The sequence below is a fragment of the Schistocerca cancellata genome, chromosome 3, assembly GCF_023864275.1.
Source record: "Schistocerca cancellata isolate TAMUIC-IGC-003103 chromosome 3, iqSchCanc2.1, whole genome shotgun sequence".
Classification (NCBI taxonomy): domain Eukaryota; kingdom Metazoa; phylum Arthropoda; class Insecta; order Orthoptera; family Acrididae; genus Schistocerca; species Schistocerca cancellata.
The window spans coordinates 531,229,447-531,250,702 of NC_064628.1; the positions used below are offsets into that span (position 1 = coordinate 531,229,447).

Genomic DNA, 21,256 nt, shown 5'->3' on the forward strand with positions numbered 1-21,256 from the left:
AACACCTGCTCTGTACCCATAGGTTACCAGTCCAATCCTCTTAAAGCATGTTATATATGCTGTGTTTTATATATTGATTGACACTGTCTTACCTTGACAAAGCCTATATCATTGTGAGATGATCCTTGAATAAATAAAGGCAAGTAAATAATAACACTCCAGATCATATGTGTTATTGTGCCTGACTTTTTATATCAGACATTACTATTTTTTTGTATTATTTATCTAGCATGGTTTCAAATCTTGTCTGATGACAGTAATTATAAATAACTGAAGTCCTATTTTTCCTATTCTTCAATATTTTGATCTCAAATGTTTATCATGCTTCTCCCTTTGTACCTTCAAATTCAGTTGTCTAAAAGTATACTAGTTACAAAATCTCAATAAAATACTGAAGATGGAATAAGAAGTTTAATTGAGCTGGTTTGAAAACATATTTTCCCTGTTATTTCTATTAATTTTCTGTCATCAACCTGAATCAGGATTACATGGCATTTTTATTTCATTCGGTATCAGACTTACTGCAGTTTTGTTGTTGGCCAATGTAACCACACAAACTGTTTATTACCAGTGATATAACCCTCTCACTATAAGGAACTGTCAATATTACGAGGTTCTGTCCTTGATTGATTTCATACAAATTAATTACCTTTGCTTAGCTTTATGTTGAAAGGATAAACATTTTTGAAATATAAATTTGAAGTTTTATAAAGTTAGTTTTTCATACATTATTTGCACTTACATTTATACTGAAAGTGATATGATCTACAAAGGAAAAATAATGCTTCTAATATAAAAAAGAAATAACACATATGCTACACTTTTTGTAAAATAAGTTTCAATGAAAACAGAATGGACATTAAATCTTACAGGTTGTATTACAGACAAGAATTAATAATTAGAAACATATTTCTGAAAGTTGTGACACCTGTTTTATCCTCCTTTAGAATAATGATCAAGAAGAATTATATATTTTCATTCTTTGCCTACACTGACAATTCTTGCTGTCCTCAAATGATGGAAATAATTTGCTGATAGTATTGCTTATAGATAATGCCTTGTCGTGCAATCTTATTTTGCACTCACAGCTGTATATTTCCTTATTCTAGGGCATCATGAAATATTTATGTTCATCATATATTCATCACATTATGTAACTGGATTTCCTGATTAAACACTTCTTATCTATATGTATGAGTGTGTGTGTGTGTGTGTGTGTGTGTGTGTGTGTGTGTGTGTGTGTGTGTGTGTGTGTGTGTGTGTGTGTCTGTGTGTGTCTGTGTGTGTGTGTGTCCTCAATTTGCAAAAAGGTATGAGAGGGGCTATTTATTCACTCAGTAGTCTATCAGATGTTTTGTGTGCAGCTGTAGTGTGAAATAGGGCCAGCTTGTTTTCCAATATGCTTTGGACAGTTGTTTCTTTGGTAATTACTATCAAGTATTAGCTTATTTGAAAGTCATTTACACTCTTTCATTCCCCTGTAACTCAGTAGTTTCACACATGTAATGAAAAGAGTATCTTGTTAATGCAATAAATACATTGTGTCCCTGTTAACACCTCTAACTAAAACAGGTTTAATCACTTAATTTGCATAAAACTCCAAATCACTTAAAGATTAATATGGTGGTTTGTACTGTTTCACTTCCTGCTGCTTTAATGACCCATCTAGTGTGGGAATACAGGTATAGTAAATAAAGCATACTTAAAAAAATGAACATGACACAAAGAACTTCAGCAAGTCTCTGACATCCGCCAAGAAATTTGATATATCATACAAATTCAAAAGAAATTGAAATTAGTACATGATTATCTGTGCTTTCTACAATGGATTGGAGATTTCTATTAACTGCATGACAAGTAGCAGTTATTATTGTTTACATGTCATTGTTTCATTAACTCATAGATAAATGCTGTTCTAATAGAAATGTAAATGTACTCATGTAGATATTTAGCTAACAATATGAGGTGAAAAATGTCCATAGAATGTAACTGAGGAAGAAGCAGAAGTAGCAGCATTCTAGATATTTTCCTGTGTCAAGTATAACCTGAGTGAACACAACACCTACAGCAGTTTATCAGTAATTATTAATGCAATTCTAAAAGAGTTCAACTTTGTGAAAATATTTCTTGATATATTCAATATTCCTGGAGGTTCTCCTTCACTCTGAGATCTACAGAATTAATAAACTGATAATGTACACAGAAGCACTGTAAATCTTTTTTCTGTCACTTATTCTATGTCAAATTGTGTAGTTTCTTCATATTTCATATTACCTGTTCCCTTCACAGTTCAGTTTTGCCCACACATACAGCCTTATTGTTGTCACTGCCTAACAGTCACCCATATTTTTTCTGTTGCTTTATGTCTCATGGTGTCTTTCTTACTGTGGATGTGTAACATGTGTAGAGTCAACTTCTAATTTTCCTCTTCTCTTTCTAGTATTAAGTTTGCTAACTGTTTAGAAGGGCAGTGATAATTTTAACAAAAAGGCAGGGGGGGAGGGGGGGCACCTTAAAATCAGGTCATAACCTTTATTTACCTAAGAAAATGTAGTGTGTAAACAACTTGTCTCCAACAAACTAAATTTAGACATAACTGATGATAGATTTTTTAGGTTGGGTAAGACAACTGGTATGCTCCTATGAAGTTCTAGCCTCAACAATATAAAGAAAAGCATAGACTGCTACTCACCATAAAGATTGAATTGCAAACAAGCACAACAAAAATACTGTTAAACACTACAGCTTCAGCAAAAGCCTTCTCCAGTAAATAAAGCACACAAACATTCACTCAAATAAGCACCCCAGGTCCCTTACTATGAACCCCAACCTTTCAGGAGAGTAAATGACAGCCATACACAGTTCAGAAACAGATCCTGACCTAATTATTCTCCCTGCAGACAAAGGCTTCATCACTGTATGGTGAGTCACAGAGACTACTTGGCAGCAGGCCTCTGCCAGTTGTTCGACTCGTCCACCTATAAACTCTGCCTTGTGATTCTATCCTAGAGTCCAACAAAATCTTCAGTCCCTTATTAAAGTCTGAGGCTCATCGCTGAACCTCTTCCATGAATCCATTTCCCTCTACATCTCTATGACACCTGCACACCCAACTTCCATATACTCCCCAAAATTCAGGCAAACTCAACTACCATTATAGCTGGTTATTGTTCCCGCATTGAAACGATTTTGGCCTTCATTGACGAACACTTCCAACAGATTGTCTATAATCCAGCTTCCCACATCAGAGATACCAGCCATTTTCTTCATTGACTCTCCACCATTTCCACCCCTTTTCCTCCTGGTTCCCTACTGGTCACTGTCAATGCCACTTCCCTGAACAGCAACATCCCTCATGTTCATGGTCTTGCCACAACTGAACACTACCTTTTCCAATGTCCTCCAGTCACTAAACCCACCCATATATCCTAGCACATAACTTCTTCTCCTCAGAAGGGAAGATATACTGTAACAGTTTAGGTAATAAATGTAACACTTCTGTCACTAAATGTAACTGGGTTTTCTCTTTTGATGCTGTCAATTGTCAGGATGAGCATTCTAAAGCATTCTGTCAGGGTGAAAATATTAAATAAATTAACTTTTCTCTCTTAACAACATGTGGGCAGGGTGGGTTCTTCCTTGGCTCGGGTATGAGGTAGAGTGAAACAGCATTTTTACATAAGATAACTTTTATTGAAAGTTTCGTACAACTGTATCTTACTGGATGTTCTGGTTCGGAGAGCAGCAGCCGTGTCGTTTGCATAGCCCTCTGCTGTGGCAGCGGTGGCGGCGGCGGCGGCGGCGTCTGATTACGCGTAGCGGTGTGTATCTCGTGTTGCCGTCTCGCGCAGCTGACTGGAGACACGCAGTGCAAGGTGGCCCGTTTAATTATTGTGAGCGAAGTCATGCATCGAATGGTGATACCTAGGATGTGGAGTCCCAGTGTTTCTCTTCTCTAAGCGGCCGCGTGTATTGTGCGTCAGCCAGCGGAGCGGTGCGGCGGGGGAAGGCCAGTGTCCCGGACTCAAACCATGGACTCCCACTTGCCAGTCTTTGGCTGTCAGGTCTTCATCCCAGCTCACAGGTGACTGCTGATGTGAGGCCGTCTCCTTCCCGTCCTCACAAGTCACCCGGGTACGTAAAAATCAGACTTCAAATACCTTTTAACTTCTGTCTTCTGGCGCCGAGGCTGCTGCTTGCTATTCCATTACAGCAGCGGACTTGGTGCGTCTGTGCATGATGCAGTCTCCTCCTGCATGATGGTCTTCAGCACCGAAACTGACTGATACGCTTCTTCACTTCTTCGTCTCTCGTCTCTGTCTCTCGTCTCCATCTTCATCTCGTCTTCCTGTGTCGGGCCCCCCGCGTCTCGCGTATTTATTCACTTCAGTTCACTGGAGGTGAACGACTTCACGGCCATTGCCTCTTCTGTCACGTTGAAAAGCTTCTCGAAGAATCTTCTTAACGTTGGTCATTGGCTCTTGGGATGTGGCGAGGGCCTTTGCTCACATGTGACAACTGAGAAACACGTGAGCCGGTCATTGCCTCTTCTGTCATGTTGAAAAGCTTCTCGAAGAATCTTCTTAACGTCGGTCATTGGCTCTTGGGATGTAGGTGAGGGCCTTTGCTCACATGCGACAACTGAGAAACACGTGAGCCGGTCGGGCGATGCCCTGACGGCTGAATCGACAGCGCCCGCTTATGTGGAACTTGCTGACTTCACGGTCATTGTCTCTTCTGTTCTGCTCGCTGAATGCCAGTATGTAACTCTCTAAACTAAACCAAGTTTTTCATTTATATTCTAATTTCTACTTCACTTTGATTTCACTAATTTATTTACTTAAGTACCACTCAACTTTCCTCCACCCTTCGGAGAAATTCGCCCTCGAATTTACCACTCAACATTCCTCCACTCTTCACACGGCAAAAGCACTAACACAAGCAATGAAAACTCTCGACTTAGAAGATTACACATGCTTCACATTAAGTATGTTGAAAATACTTTATCACTTTACAAAAGCACTGTACGCTCATGAATCACGTAGTTCACACATAAATCGTTGTAATAAGTGTAACAAATCTTGATGACAATGAATAAACAAAAATAGATTTTTCACTTAGAAAATTACATAGCAACACCTGTTTAATCTACCCTGTATTAATGCAAGAATATCTATTCTACAGTATTGTTTACTTTAACATAAGACTGTTTAGTAAAGACTGAAGTGCAATAAACAAAATTAATACACTAATGCCGAAAAGTAACCATTGAAGTACACCAGTTAAGAGTGTGGTATCCAGTTAACAGGGATTTGATGAAGTGGTATATTATTATTTGGCTTATTTTTTTGTCTTAAATAAAAGAAAACTGTACAAAGCAGAAACACCAACACAAAGGTTCCAGATATACCCGTTCCTAGCATTATAATTTTAGTTTTGTGTTCACCTTTTAATTTTAAGACATGTTGCATCATAACATTGGCATCAATTTAGCCTTGCTGCGAGTTTATCGAACATATCGAATGACTTCAGAAGGGAACTGTCAAGGGAGTCATTGAGGTAGGATAGGTTTTGTGTAGGAAATGCTTTGCATGGCGTTTTCTGAAAAAAGCAAACAACATGGTTATGGGCCTACCAACCCAGTAAAAACAAAAACAAAGAAAAGAAGGAATACATTGTTAACTACAAGATCTACCTGTTTCTACATTCAACTTTTTTTTCTTAAAAAATAAACCATTATCATTTATTAATTATTTACATATGTACACTATCCACAGTCTACTGAGATTCCACTAGGACATTCGCACTCTTGGTCGAAGATTGTATGGTGCCACGTCTGTATGTTGTGCTGGCGTGGCCACTCTTTTTCCTTTTCGGGAACTTCCTCCACCCTTCGGAAAAGCAGACACTATTGTTGAAGGAATTACATCTGGAGCGCCCTTAAAAGGTTTTAACCGACTTGCATGGACAATAGTAGTTCGGGTGGGCAGTTGCAATTTAACATTGACTGGTGACGTGATCTCAATAGTTTGATAAGGACCTCTGTAGTTTGTTACAAATTTCTTCGTTTTTCCTTTCGCAACATATGGAGTTGCAGCATCACCCACTGTCCGATTTTGTAATTTGGATATTTAGCTTGGGTATTACCTAACCTTTCCTGTCGTTCCAAAGCTTTTGTATTAGATTTTTGAACCTTTTTCCATACATCTTTCATCATTCGACTGAAATCTCTTACTGTTTCTCCGGCTTTTCCGTTTTTCTGCTTAATTACATCAAAAGGGGACGGCATTTTTCTCCCATAGACTACTTCATAAGGTGACATGCCAGTTGCTTCATGCGTTTTGGCGTTGTATACCGACACGATTATTGGTAAATATGTATCCCAATTAGAATTTTGTTCGTTAATATAATAACTAAGCATATTGCCAATTGTCCGATGAACTCTTTCTGTGCGTCCGTTGCACTGAGGGTGTAACGGAGTTGTGCGTGATTTGCGTATTTTTAGTAAGTGGCATAGCTGTTTCATTAGTTCAGACATAAAATTAGATCCCTGATCTGTGATAATAGCTTCAGGTATGCCAAATTTAAGTATCCAGTTGTTAACTAAAGCTTGGGCAACTGTATTTGCTTGCTGATCTGGGAGACTCACCATAGCTAGATAGCATGAAAAGTGATCTATAATCGTAAGAACATATTTATTACCAGCAGGAGTTTTATGAAATGACCCATAGAGATCCACTCCACAGATTTGAAATGGACATGAAGCCTCGGGGAGCCTCTGTAAGGGTATTTTTGAACGAGAAAGTTCAGCTCGTTGTGCGCACGCAATGCAATTACGAACGTACTGCGCAACATCCTGCTTTCTGGTTTGCCATCAAAATTGCTCTGCTACACGTCTTTTGGTTGTCCATTGTCCACCGTGTCCTGCAAGGATATGATTGTGGGCCTCTGCCATTATTTCATGTCTAAGGTGTTGGGGAACAACAATTCGCAGTCCAAGTTTTGTTTTACGGCATAATACACCATCTTCAAAGCAAAATTTTTTTTGAGTTGTGTATTTTTTGCATTCTGTATCCTCATCTTGTGCCTTTCTCCAGTCCTCAGTATCTCGGCCTGTTGCTTCCAAAAGTGCTATTTTCCGACTTAGGCAATCTGCATTCATGTGTTTTTTGCCTGGTTTATGGATAACTTCGAAATCCATTTCGGAAAGACCTAGGGCCCAACGCGTGAGACAACTAGATGGATCCTTTAACCCAAGCAACCATTTTAAAGCTGCGTGGTCTGTAATGACCTTGAATTTCCTACCATACAAGTAGCATTTAAAGTATTTGATACCATAAATAACACTTAACAATTCTTTCTCCGTTGTGGAATAATTTATTTCTGCTGTTGTTAGTTGTCTCGAAGCGTAGGCTATGGGGTGTTCCGCGCCATTAATATTCTGACTCAAAACAACTCCTACTGAATAACCACTTGCGTCACAGGATAAAATAAATTCTTTATTATAATCTGGGTAGGCTAATACTGGACTGTGTGTTAACTTATCTTTAAGGATTTGAAATGCAGATTCACAATCTTCAGACCAATGAAATTTTGCACCCTTTTTCAATAATTGGGTTAAGGGTCGGGCAATTTCAGCAAAATTTTGAACATATTTTCGGTAATACGATGCGAGACCAATGAAACTTTGTACTTCCTTAACGCGTTGTGGTGTTGGGAAGTCCTTAACTGCCGAAATTAATCGAGGATTTGTTCTAATTCCTTTTTCACTAATGACATGCCCTAGGTATGTAACCTCTGTCAACGCAAAACTACATTTTTCCATATTTAATGTTAATTTAGCTGTTCTAAGTCTCTGAAAAACATTACGCAGACACACAGCATGTTCATTAATGTCTTTGGAGAATACAATGATATCGTCTAGATATACACAACATTGCTAAGTTTTGAATCCTCGCAATACTCCATCGAGTAGTCTTTGAAAAGTTGCTGGTGCATTTTTCAAACTGAAAGGCATTCTTTTAAATTGCCAGTGGCCTCCAGGGGTAGAAAATGCTGTTTTATGCCTATTTTCAGGTGCAACTTCCAATTGATGATATCCGCTATGTAAATCGATTGTTGAAAAGTGTTTACTGTTACCCAAACTGTCAATGATATCTGTAATGTTTGGAAGAGGATAAACATCTGAGATAGTTTGTTTGTTAAGGTGTCTGTAGTCACAACAAAATCTATATCGTTTCGTACCGTTGGGAGACTTCTTTGGAATAATTACGATATTTGAATTATAAGGCAAATCAGAATATTCTATAATTCCATCTTTTATATGCTGTTCTAAAAATTCATCCAGTACTGGCTGTAAGTGATGCAGAACTCTATAAGGCTTCCTATAAACTGGGGGGCTATTTCCTGTTGGGATCCTATGCTGTGTGATATCTGTTGCTGGTAGTGGACCTTCTGCATTAAATAAATCTTGGAACTCAACTAAAACTGCTTCTATCATGTCTCTATCATTTCCTTTCAAATGCTCAATCTTCTGGCGTAATGCGGTTTTATAGATGTCTGGTTTCTGACCATCAGCAATATCTGACCAAATGAAATCTTCTTCTTCAAAAGTACTGACTGTAGCTACTAATATTCCCTTATGCAACTCTTTGTCCTCCACTCCGAAATTGTCAATATGTACCGGTACTTTTCTTTCTCCCTCAATGTCTTGAACCCGTACAACACTCCTATGTACAAAACAATGTGATACGTCTAATTCCTCATTTTCCTCTAATGGCTCTATTAGACACACTGTATCTGTAGGTACCTCGGGGTCAACGGTCATCCAGAGAAGTTTTCCTGAGCCAGATGGTATCTGATCCCGCGAATCAACCTTCAAGGATGTTGCACGCAGTGTAGTTGATTTCACCTTCCGGTTAGGGAAATCTTGCGGCAGCGGGCCGTTTGCAGCGGTGTCACCTAGCTGAAACACTATTCCGCTAAGTTCTACAATTTGCTGTCTGAGGTCGATTTTAGCGTGATGTTTATTCAGGAAATCCAACCCTAGGATCACGTCGTACCCATCAGTTACCTTTGTTACCATTTCTACATCTTCTTGAAATTGTACACCGTGAATATAGAAAATCAATTATGTACATCCTAATGAATTCACTGTACCTCCTCCTACTACACTCAATCTATACCTGGGAGGGTCATATTTCTTTTCTCCAATGCATTCATTACTCACCATTGATACGTTTGTGCCTGTATCCACCAGTATCCTTGCCTCTTTATCCTGTATGGTAGCAGATAACCAGCATTCCACCTTCACATTCGCCTTAATGGCATGAAATTTTATTGGGAATGCCTGGCGGCGGCTCCGACATTCCCGTTTGAGTTTAACTGATTTCTATTTCCAAAAACTTTCTTAGACCTGCATTCCTTGAATGTGTGACCTAATCTTTGACAATTAATGCATTTACGTTGTCTGCAATTTTTTGCTATATGTCCCTGTCAATCGCACCTAAAACATCGTACTCCTGCAGAAAATACATTTCGCTTCTCCTTGTATCTGGTGGCAATGTCAATTTCTTCAAAAGCCGTCACCACAGATACAGCTTCCGCTAAATTTTAGGAAACTCTGCCCTGACACGACGGGACGTTTCAGGAGGCAACCCACGTAAAAATGTATCCAGAGCTCTATTTTCTGCCTCTTGTAAAATAAATTTATTTGCTTCATCACTAGTTGTCAACTGATACGTGTTAATATTAACTTTTCTAATCCTATCTACAAAGCTTTCTAACGACTCGTTTTGCCTCTGACTGATAGTGTTTAACTGTTCCCTATAAAATCTACAGCTGTTCTGTTTTTGAAAACGTTTAAGTAATCCTTTCTTCAATTCCTCAAATGTTGTAGCATTCCGTAATTCTTCATGGTATAATACGTGTGCTTTTGTCTCTCCTAGCAATCTTAACTTTGTCATTTGCAAGAGCTGTTCATCTGACCATGATCCTAACTTTGCAGCTGCTACTAAATCATCAAAAAAGGCTGTTATGTCTTCGCCAGGTTTACCTGAAAAAGGAGTTACCAAGGCTGCTGCTGAGGAATATAGGGTGGGAGGGATTGAACTGGTTTGCCTAACCTCACACAACTGTTTAAATAATGCATTATTATCATTTTTAAGCTGTGCTATTTGATTAACTAAGCTCTGAATAGCTTCATCAGTAGAAACTGCTTGTGGTGCTGACTCTGACTTTGTACGATTTCGTGTCATCATTTTACAAACTGTTAGTTACACAATCTTACTACACTGAATGCAAAAGATGTTTAAATATTTTCGACAAACTCTTAAAATCATGAGAGAAAATACACTTCTAAATAAAGAAAATATTACGACTGCTATGCAAACCTCTATCCTTTCACACATTAAACAATACTAACTGTGGACCTTTAGCGACTGTCATTCACACCTCATATTGAGCCAAGGGTTTTTCGCTGATACCAAATGTAACAGTTGTGACACTAAATGTAACACTTCTATCACTAAATGTAACTGGGTTTTCTCTTTTGATGCTGTCAGTTGTCAGGATGAGCATTCTAAAGCATTCTGTCAGGGTGGAAATATCAAATAAATTAACTTTTCTCTCTTACCAACATGTGGGCAGGGGTGGGTTCTTCCTTGGCTCGGGTATGAGGTAGAGTGAAACAGCATTTTTACATAAGATAACTTTTATTGAAAGTTTAATACAACTGTATCTTACTGGATGTTCTGGTTCGGAGAGCGGCAGCCGTGTCGTTTGCATAGCCTTCTGCTGCGGCAGCGGCGGCGGCGTCTGATTACGCGTAGCGGTGTGTATCTCGTGTCACCGTCTCGCGCAGCTGACTGGAGACGCGCAGCACGAGGTGGCCCGTTTAATTATTGCGAGCAAAGTCGTGCATCGGATGGTGATACCTTGGATGTGGAGTCTCAGTGTTTCTCTTCTCTAAGCGGCCGCGTGTGATGTGCGTCAGCCAGCGGAGCATTGCGGCGGGGGAAGGCCAGTGTCCCGGACTTGAACCACGGACTCCCGCTTGCCAGTCTTTGGCTGTCAGGTCTTCATCCCAGCTCACAGGTGACTGCTGATGTGAGGCCGTCTCCTTCCTGTCCTCACGAGTCACCCGGGTACGTAAAAATCAGACTTCAAATACCTTTTAACTTCTGTCTTCTGGTGCCGAGGCTGCTGCTTGCTATTCCATTACAGCGGCAGACTTGGTGCGTCTGTGCATGATGCAGTCTCCTCTTGCATGACGGTCTTCAGCACCAAAACTGACTGAAAACAACTGCTGCGCTTCTTCACTTCTTCGTCTTCTTCGTCTCTCGTCTCCGTCTCTCGTCTCCGTCTTCGTCTCGTCTTCCTCTGTCGGGCCCACCGCGTCTCGTGTATTTATTCACTTCAGTTCACTGGAGGTGAACGACTTCATGGCCATTGCCTCTTCTGTCACGTTGAAAAGCTTCTCGAAGAATCTTCTTAACATTGGTCATTGGCTCTTGGGATGTAGGCAAGGGCCTTTGCTCACATGTGATAACTGAGAAACACGTGAGCCAGTCGGGCGATGCCCTGACGGTTGAATCGACAGCGCCCGCTTATGTGGAACTTGCTGACTTCATGGTCATTGTCTCTTCTGTTCTGCTGTTCTGCCCGCTGAATGCCAGTATGTAACTCTCTAAAGTAAACCAAGTTTTTCATTTATATTCTAATTTCTACTTCACTTTGATTTCACTAATTTATTTACTTAAGTACCACTCAACAATACAAACAAATTCTTGGCACTGCCATGGGCAACTGCATGGGACCCTCCTATGCCAACCTGTTTATGGGCCATCTAGGGAAAACCTGCCTCCTAAAACCCCAAATCACTGGTTTGGTTCAGTTTCATTGATGGTATCATCATGATCTGGACTCATGGCCAAGACACCCTACCCTCATTCTTTCACAACCTCAACACCTTCTCTCCCATCTGCTTCACATGGTTTTCCTGCCCTCCTTCCAAGATGTTGGCTTCCTCCTCTCTGATGGCTCCATCCACACCTCTGTCCACATCAACTACCCATCCCTTCAATACCAAAAAATTCCTCCCACACAGCCATGCCACATGGGGATGGCATATGTACAGTAACAAGAACTCTGTTTCCCAGCATGCTGAAGGTCTCACCAAGGCCTTCACAGAAAGGCACTGTCAAACAGATCTTGTATGCAAACAGATTTCCAGGGCCATTTCCCTACACACCCCAAACCCTCCAACCACCCTCAAGAGCCAGCTACAAAAGAGTGCCCCCTTTGTCACCCAATACCAACCCAGACTGGAACAACTTAACCACACCAATCACTAGGACTTTGATTATCTATCATTATTCCCTGAAATGAGGAATATAGTACTCGAGATCATTTCCACCCCTCCTAAAGTGGTGTCCCATCACCCACCCAACCTCCACAACACCCTATTCCATCCCTGTGTTACTCCCAATCCCAACCCCCTTGCCACAAGGATCCCAGGTACAAGACCTGCCCTATCCGCCCACCCAGCACTTCCTATTCCAGTCCTGTCACAGGCTTTTTGTACTCCATCAAAGGTCAGGCCACCTGTGAATACAGCCCTGTTGTATACCAGCTCTGCTGCAACCATTCCACAGCCTTTTATATTGGTATGGCTACCAGCCAATTGCCCACCAGAATGAATGCCACCACTGAACTGTGACCGAGAGCAAAGTAGGCCACCCTGTTGCACAACACACAGCTGAACATAATGTGGTTTATTTGAATGGTTGTTTCACAACCCAGACCATCTGAATGCTATCCTCCACCACCAGCTTTTCTGAACTGTGCAAATGGGAGTTATCCTTACAACACATTCTCCGCTCCCAAAATTATTCCAGCCTCAACCTATGGTAACCCACTTTCCCACATCGTCCAGTAACAGTTTGCCCCTATTTGTCCCTCCTTCCTTTTCACATTCCCCAACCCTCTTTGTGTGCCTCACTCTGGCAATGTATCCACTTGTCCTTTCCTTCCCTGCTTCTCTCCTTTTCCACTCCCCATTTTTTCTCCACAGCCCACCTCCCAAAGCTGTGCCTGGCAGTCTCTAGTCCGTGCATGACCCACCAGACAGTGTTCTACTCTCCCCCACCCATATTCTGCTATCCATCCCCATTCCCCAGCCCACTTCAGACTGCTGATCACGTGACAGTTGTGTTCCAGTTGGAGCTGGTGGTGGTAGTGGCCATGTGTCAGTGAAATGTGCTTTCTTATGTGAAAGTGTGTGTGTTTTCTTTGCTGAAGAAGGCTTTGGCTAAAAGCTATAATGTGTAACAATGGTTTTTTTTGTGCCTTTCTGCAACTCAATGGTCATTTTATGGTGAGCAGTAATCTACCTTTTTCAAAAATATTGTGATAATGATAGATTGCTACTCATCATATAACAGGAATGCCGAGTCAAAGGTAGGCACGACAAAAATGCTATTAAACACTTAAGCTTTGGGCCAGAAGGCCTTCTCCAAAGCAGACAAAACACACACACACACACACACACACACACACACACACACACACACACACACACACACTCAAAACACAACTCACACACACATAATTGCAGTCTCAGACAACTGTAGCCACACTGCAAGCAGCAGCACCAGTGCATGATGGAAGTGGCAAGTGGGCAGTGGTAAGAAGGAGGCTGGGGCATGGAGGGGGAGGGATAGTAGGATAGGTGTGGCGGACAGTGCAGTGCTGCTGGGGAGTGCCTAGAGTCGAGATGGAGAGAGGGTAGGGCAGCTATGTGCCGTTGGGAGGTTAGGCGGAGGGCAGGAGAGAGATTTTTTTTTGGGAGGGGGGGGGGGGGGGGGGGATAATGGGAAAGGAGAGAAGTAAAAATGCTGAGTGTGATGGTGGAATGAGGGCTGTATAGTGCTGGAATGGGAACATGGAGCTAGATAGGTGAGGACAATGACTAACAAAGGTCGAGGCAAGGAGGGTTACGGGAACGTAGAATATATTGCAGGGAAAGGTCCCACCTATGCATTTTGGAAAAGCTGATGTTGGTGGGAAGGATCCATATGACACAGGATGTGAAGCAGTCATTGAAATGAATGATTTCATATTTGGCAGTGTGCTTAGCAACTGGGTGGTCCACTTGTTTCTTGGCCACAGTTTGTTGATGCCCATTCATGTGGACAGACAGCTTGCTGGTTGTCATGCCCTCATAGAATGCAGCACAGTGGTTGCAGCTTAACTTGTAGATCACAGGACTAGCTTCACACACGGGGGGGGGGGAAGGATACTGGACAGGACATTTCTCATTTCAGGACATGACGAGAGGTAGTTGAAACCCTGGCAGAGAATGTAATTCAGTTGCTCCAGTCCTGGGTGGTACTGAGTTACAAGGGGAATGGTCTGAGACTGGATGGTGGCGCTTTGGGATGTGCTGGGAGACTGAAAAGATAAGTCACAAGCTTGGGAGGATAATTAAGGTCTGGTGAAGGTTCCAGTGAGCCCCTCAGTATATTTTGAGAGGGACTGCTTGTCACTGCAAAAGCAATGATCACGGGTGGCTAGGCTGTATGGAGGGGACTTCTTGGTATGGAATATGTGACAGTTGTCAAAGTGGAGGTAATTCTGGTGTTTACTAGGTTTGATATGGACGGAGCTACTGAGAGCCATTTTTCAGGTGGTGGTCAACATCTAGGAAGGTGGCTTGTTGGGTTGAGTAGGACCAGGTGAAGCAAATGGGGGAAAAGTTGTTGAGGTTCTGGAGGAATGTGGATAGGGTGTCCTCACCCTCAATCCAGATTTCAAAGATGTCATTAATGAATCTGAACCAGGTGAGTGGTTCAGGATTCTGGATGTATAGGAAGGATTCCTCTAGATGGCCCATGAATAGGTTGGCATAGGATGGTGCCATGTGGGTCCCCATAGCCATACCTGGGATTTGTTTGTAGATAATGCCTTCAAAGTATAAGTAATTGTGGGTGAGGATATAGTTAATCATGGCTATTAGGAAGGAGCTTGTCTGTTTGGAATCTGTCGGGCACTGGGAAAGGTAGTGTTCAATAGCAATAAGACCATGGCCATCATGGATGTTGATTAAAGGCAGGTGGCATCAATAGTGATGAGCAGGGCACTGTTTAGTAAAGGGACAGGAACTGTGGAGAGTCAGTGGAGGAAATGGTTGGTATCTTATATACAGGAGAGTAGGTTCTGGGTAATAGGTTGAAGGTGTTGATCTACTAGAGCAGAGATTCTCTCAGTAGGGGCACAGTAACCGGCCACAATGGGGAGCATCCTGGATAGTTGGGTTTACGGACTTTAGGAGGCATGTAGAAGGTAGGAGTGTGGGGAGTGGTAGGAGTGAGCAGAGAGGTGGACTCCGGGTAGATGTTCTGGGATGGGCCTAGGATCTGGGGAGTGACTCGAGATCCTGCTGGATTTCTGGAATGGGGCCACTGTGACATTTGTGGGTGGATGTATCTAACAGCTGGTGGAGTCCTTCTGCCAGGTAATCCTTGTGGTTCAAGACAACAGTGGTGGAGCCTATGTCTGCAGGTATGATTATAAGGCACGATCAGTTTTTAGATGGTGGAATGTGAATCTTTTTGTAGATGTAAGGTTAGTTTGCATGTTCAGGGATTTGGTGGCAGTGGCAGCGGATCACAGTTGGATTCATGAGTGAGCTCAGTTAGGCAGGGTTCAACATTGATCTTTGGTTGAGTCTGGTTGGTGGGTTGGTGGTGAAAAAGTCTTTCCACTGTAGCAACCAGGAGAAGGAGAGAAGGTCTTTAACAAGTCATGGTTGAATTTGGGGGTGGAGCAAAAGGTAAGGCCTTTGGAAAAGTCTGATGTTTCTGTGGGGCTAAGGCTTCTGTAGGAAAGGTTCATGACAGTGTTTAGGGTCTGTTTAGGTTCTGGATTCTGTGTGGTGGTGGGAGTTTTGGAAGGTGGAGTAAATTTAGTAGGTCAGTGAGAAAGGTTTGTCAGCTATGAGGGGACAGGGAGTAGGTTTGGAGGTTGTTGCAGAGATGGTGGACAGTGGTACTCCAAGGTGGAGTAGGAAGTGAGCTGGGTGGAGAGCTTTTTGAGGTGGCATTGTGCATGTTGCTCTAGTTCATAGAGGGCAAGAGTTTCAATGTGTGTTAGGGGTTCCAGGCATTTGGATTGCATAGCAGGAGAATTCTGCAGAGGGAGAGAAGGTACTGCAAGGAGGTTTGGGCTTGGTTGATATGGTTTTGCAGGACTATGTTGGTGAGGGCTAAGTATTGGCAGAACCTGAACAGACGGAGGTCATTGTGGAAGGAGGGGTGGCAGCTGAGGATGGTTAATTCGATGGTAAGGCCATTTGGGGGGGATTCCACTAGCCAAGCAACAACACAGGAACAGTACGTGGGACTGGGTTCTGACTAGGGATAAGGAAACTTTTCTGTATTGATGCAGTTACATTCCATCCTGGACTTTCTATTGTTTGATTTTTCCCTAATACTGTTAATGTTGAGTTTCCATTGTTTAAGATCTAGTCTTATTCATACAGTTATTTGAAGTTTCAAACATTTACTCCATAACAAGCAGCTATTTGAATTAGTTTCCCCTTTTTGAAATGAGAAATATGAAAGTTGTCTTTATAATAATCCATCTCACAAGTGAACACCACATTCAACAGTGGTCAGCTCTGGCGTCATTAAATTGAATGTTATTCTATTCTAAATTGTTACATTGTGTGTAGCCTTGCCTTTGATGAGATAGGTGGTGTTAGTGATCAGACTGGAGTAGGTGGTGGTAGGAGGATGTGTGGGTCAGGTCTTCCATCTAGGTCTATTACAGGGGTATGAGCCATGAGGTAAAGGATTGGGAGCAGGGGTTGTGTAAGAATGGACGAGTATATTGTGTAGGTTTGGTGGATGGTGGAATACCATGGTAGGAGGGGTGGAAAGGATAGTGGGTAGGACATTTCTCATTTCAGGGAATGACGAGAGGTAATAAAAAACCTGACGGAGAATGTAATTCAGTTGCTCCAGTCCTGGATGGTACTGAGTTACGAGGGGAATGCTCCTCTCTGACCAGACTGTGGGACTTTGAGAGGTGGTAGGAGACAGGAAAGATAAGGCATGAGAGATTTGTTTTTGTACAGGATGTGAGGATAATTACGGTCAGTGAAGGCTTCAGTGAGACCGTCGGTATATTTAGAGAGGGACTGCTCATCACAGCAGATGTAATGACCGTGGGTGGCTAGGTGTTATGGAAGGGACTTCTTGGTATGGAATGGGTGGCAGCTGTCAAAGTGGAGGTATTGCTGGTGGTTAGTAGGTTTGATATGGATCATTCTATGCTAACCTATTCATGGGCCATCTAGAGGAATCCTTCTGTGCAGATGTTAGCCCAGGCTGTCACTTGTACCTTGAGTCCCATCACTTCACTAGGTGTCACATGCTGCCAGGTGATGTGCTGCCTGTGGCGACAGGCTGATAGCCTACCTTAGCAGCTCCATGCAGCTGAGTACTGCTTTTGCTGCTCTGAGCACCTTCATGACTGTTGAAGATTAAGCTTTTCATTTTGTTGTCTAACTCCAGCCTCTACTGAGTTACTCACCCATATTTGTAAAACCCAAGTCACATTGTGTACTAAGTGTGAACTCAAAATTTATCCTCCCCCCCCCCCCCCCCCCACCAACGTTTTAGACTTTTCCCCCAACAGAATTTCATCAGGTGTACATCAAGAGGATTCGTGCACTAATGAGCTCATTATATTTTCAAAATCAGCTACATTCAGGGTGACAATTATTGAACTATATGAAAAAAATATAAATTAGTTGCAAACTACAGCTTGCACACTTCATTCAGCATGTAAATGTCACTACAGATATTCAGATTTAGGTTATGAAATGTTCGATATGCCTGCCGTCCTTGGCAATGATGTGGTGCAGACAAATAGCAAAATTCTGCATGACCTGCTGAAGTGTCAGAACATTGATGCTGCCGATGAGCTCCTGAATGACTGTTTTCAGCTCAGCAATGGTTTTGGGGCTATTGCTGTACACCTTGTCTTTAATACAGCACCACAAAAAGGAGTCACATCTGTTCAGGTCTGGAGAATATAGTGGTCAATTGAACCCCGTGCCAGTGGCACCCCAGTGAGTACCCTAGAGCCAAAATGCAGCCCCCAAGGTGCTCCTCCAGGACATCAAACACTCTCCTGCTTCGATGGGGTCGATCTCCATCTTGCATGAACCACATCTTGTTGAAATCAGGGTCACTTTGGATAATGGGTATGAAATTATCTTCCAAAACCTTCACCTGTACATTCAGTAGTCACCGTACCATCAAGGAATATCACACACATTATTCTGCAGCTAGATATGGCACACCACACAGTCACCTATTGAGGCTGAAGAGACTTTTTGATCATGAAACGTGGATCCTCAGACCCCCAAACATGCCAATTTTGCGTATTGACAAACCCATCCAAATAAAAGTGTGTTTCATCGCTAAACCAAACCATATTCACACCAAAGTCCAATTCTGTTTACAATATTGTTGGTGAAACACAACCACTGTTCCATGGCCCTGGTGCTTAATGGCTGAGGGTTTGAATTTTGTATGGGAAGTGATGGAGATCTTCAACAACAATGTCGCAGTGTCTCCTGGTTGATTTCCACCTGTTGTGCAGCTTGTCTGATCGATGTCCTGGGGCTGGATTCAAGCAAAGCACGTGTCTTCTCAATGTTTTCAGGCATTTTCACCCTTTTTGGTAAAGACCAACATTGCCACCACTGCCCTCATGAACACTGCCCATTATCTCAAACTTGTGAATCAAATTCTTGATTGTTAGCACACTATGACCAGATGTCTTCAGCTTGAACTCGGTCACAAACTTCCTTTGAGTCACAGTTGGGCTGTTGTTGCTCCATAGTAGGCCTTCACAAGCACTATATACTCAGGCATACTGTACCGTGACATTTTCATGTGCAAATGGCCAACAACAAGGGGTGTGCACATGCATGTACTAATTCCCATTGTGTCCCATGGCCATCTGTGCAGTTTAAACATCCTAATGCAAACCGTTCAGAAGTTATGATGATTTTATTTCATATAGTTCAATATGTGTCACCCTGTACTTGACCCACACCCAGTTACTGCCATGTCCATAGATAGATCCATGTGTTCCACTGATTAGCCTAATTGATACATATATTATGCAATGATATTAATCTTTGAGTGATAGCTGATAATATGAATAATTTGATCCACTGCTAATATCACTACTCCTGTTGCTGCTTCTGCTACAACTGCTATTACTACTACTGCTACTACTACTACAAGAGCAACATGATGCTATTTACATGCCAGTTGAAATTTGTTTCACCATGCGTGTGAAGACTATGTGTGCAGCATTACATCACTTATGTCAGTGGTCATGGCTTCCTTACATCATTTTCACATACTGGTACCACATCTCTAAAAATAAATTATAAAGACAGTCAGTGATGCCACCCTATAACTGAAAGCATTGATGTTATTATGCTATAATTTAATATATATTAATTAATCATGCAGTTTGTGTCATCAGTACAGTAACAGTGTGTGAATGAGCTGAAACATATGACCACCTGCTTAACAGCTTGTTTGTGAGTCTTTGGAATCAAACATCTCTGATTCTGTATATCAGTGATCTGGCAGTTTGTTGGTAGGTTTATGGAGATATGTGTCATTAGATGTCTATGCACAGATCATGTAATTCATATAAATAATGGACCACTGACTTGTGTATGCAGTGACAGCACCCATTAGTGACCCAGATGGGTTCTGTAGGATTTAGATCAGGTGAATTTGGCCACTGAGACATCAACATGAGTACACTATAATGCTCCTCAAACCACTGTAGCACTGTTCTGGCTCTGAGACATGAACAATTATACTGGTGAAACATGACATCGCTGTCAGGGTAGACACCAAGCATGAAGGGGTGCAGCTGGTTTGCAGCTGGCAGCATGTCTTCAGTTGCCATCACAGGTCCCATGCAAGCACAGCAGAATGTCTCCAACAGCATAATAGTGCTCCCACTAGCCTGCATCAGTTGCGTGGTTCACATTTTGAGCCACAGTTCACCTCAGTGATGGCGTTTGTGGAGACAACCATTGACCCAGTGTAGCAAAAATGTGATTCACTCAAAGAGCTGACATTTATTCATTGATCAGTGGTCGAATCCCTATGGTCCCATGCCCACTGCAATTGTAATTGACTATGTCGTTGGGTCAACATGTGAACAAGTAGGGGTGATCTGCTTCAGAGCTCCATGTTCAACAATGCACGATGAACGGTGTGCTAGAAAACACATGTGCATGCACCAACATTGTGCTCTTTCAGCAGAGATGCCACAGATCACGATCTGTCCTACTTTACAGAGCACACAAGCCTCCAAACCCCATGTTATGTGAAGAGTCATGAACATCCTACCATTTAGTACCTACTGGTTGTTTCGCTGTCCTTCCACCCATTTCCTAGATACTCATGACAGTAGCACATGAAAATTCAACCAGCTTAACCATTTTCAAGATATTCATTCACAAGCTTTGCATATAATAATCTGCCCTTTGTCAAAGTCACTTATCTCAAAGGATTTACCCATTTGCAGCCCATATCTTTGCTAGGGCGATCCCCTATCTGTGTCTGCTCTGCTTACATACTTTTGTTACCATGTCATGTGCCTGCAATGCCACCAAGCAGCATCCAACATCACGGTGGGCAGTGGTCATAATATTTTGCCTTATCAATGAACATTCCATTTAAGTATATGTGTTTTGCTATACGTAGTATGAAAATTCGGAGGCCACTTCTCGGAGTGCGACATGCAATTAGCATAGAACTGACACAGAATTTCAGTGTGGAACTACCTTTTTCATAAAGAAATTTCCTTTCCTATTAATACACAGCTGGGCTATCTCCACTAGGGAGAAGGAAAGTAACATCTTAACCGAGAAGTTACTTAGGTCTCGGTGCATTCTTTGGAAGTATAAGTTTGTAACCGCACACGTTAGTAATGGCAACATTTTTATCTGGGCCTCACCCATTAGTATTACCACGAAATTGTCACATGGCAACTGTGGATACATTTGTGAGTTTGACTCCTGAGCTTTGTAGATTTTCTCTATAGAATCCACTTCTAGTATATATTGCACCCATATTTCCACTCTAGTGCAGTCATTTGTATGTCTCACTGCTTCAATCTTGAGGTCACAGTCCATGATGCATAG

General features: G+C 42.0%; 1 protein-coding gene across 1 annotated transcript in view; it reads left to right on the forward strand.

Moving 5' to 3' along the window:
* The first annotated feature begins 1,349 nt into the window (after positions 1-1,349).
* The window catches only part of LOC126176784 (uncharacterized), a 40,588-nt gene continuing 20,681 nt past the window's right edge, over positions 1,350-21,256 (forward strand). Inside the window, exon 1 of the mRNA XM_049923955.1 lies at positions 1,350-1,423. Within this exon, the coding sequence (XP_049779912.1) occupies positions 1,400-1,423 (24 nt within the window). The 5' untranslated portion in view covers positions 1,350-1,399. The remainder of the gene's footprint in view (positions 1,424-21,256) is intronic.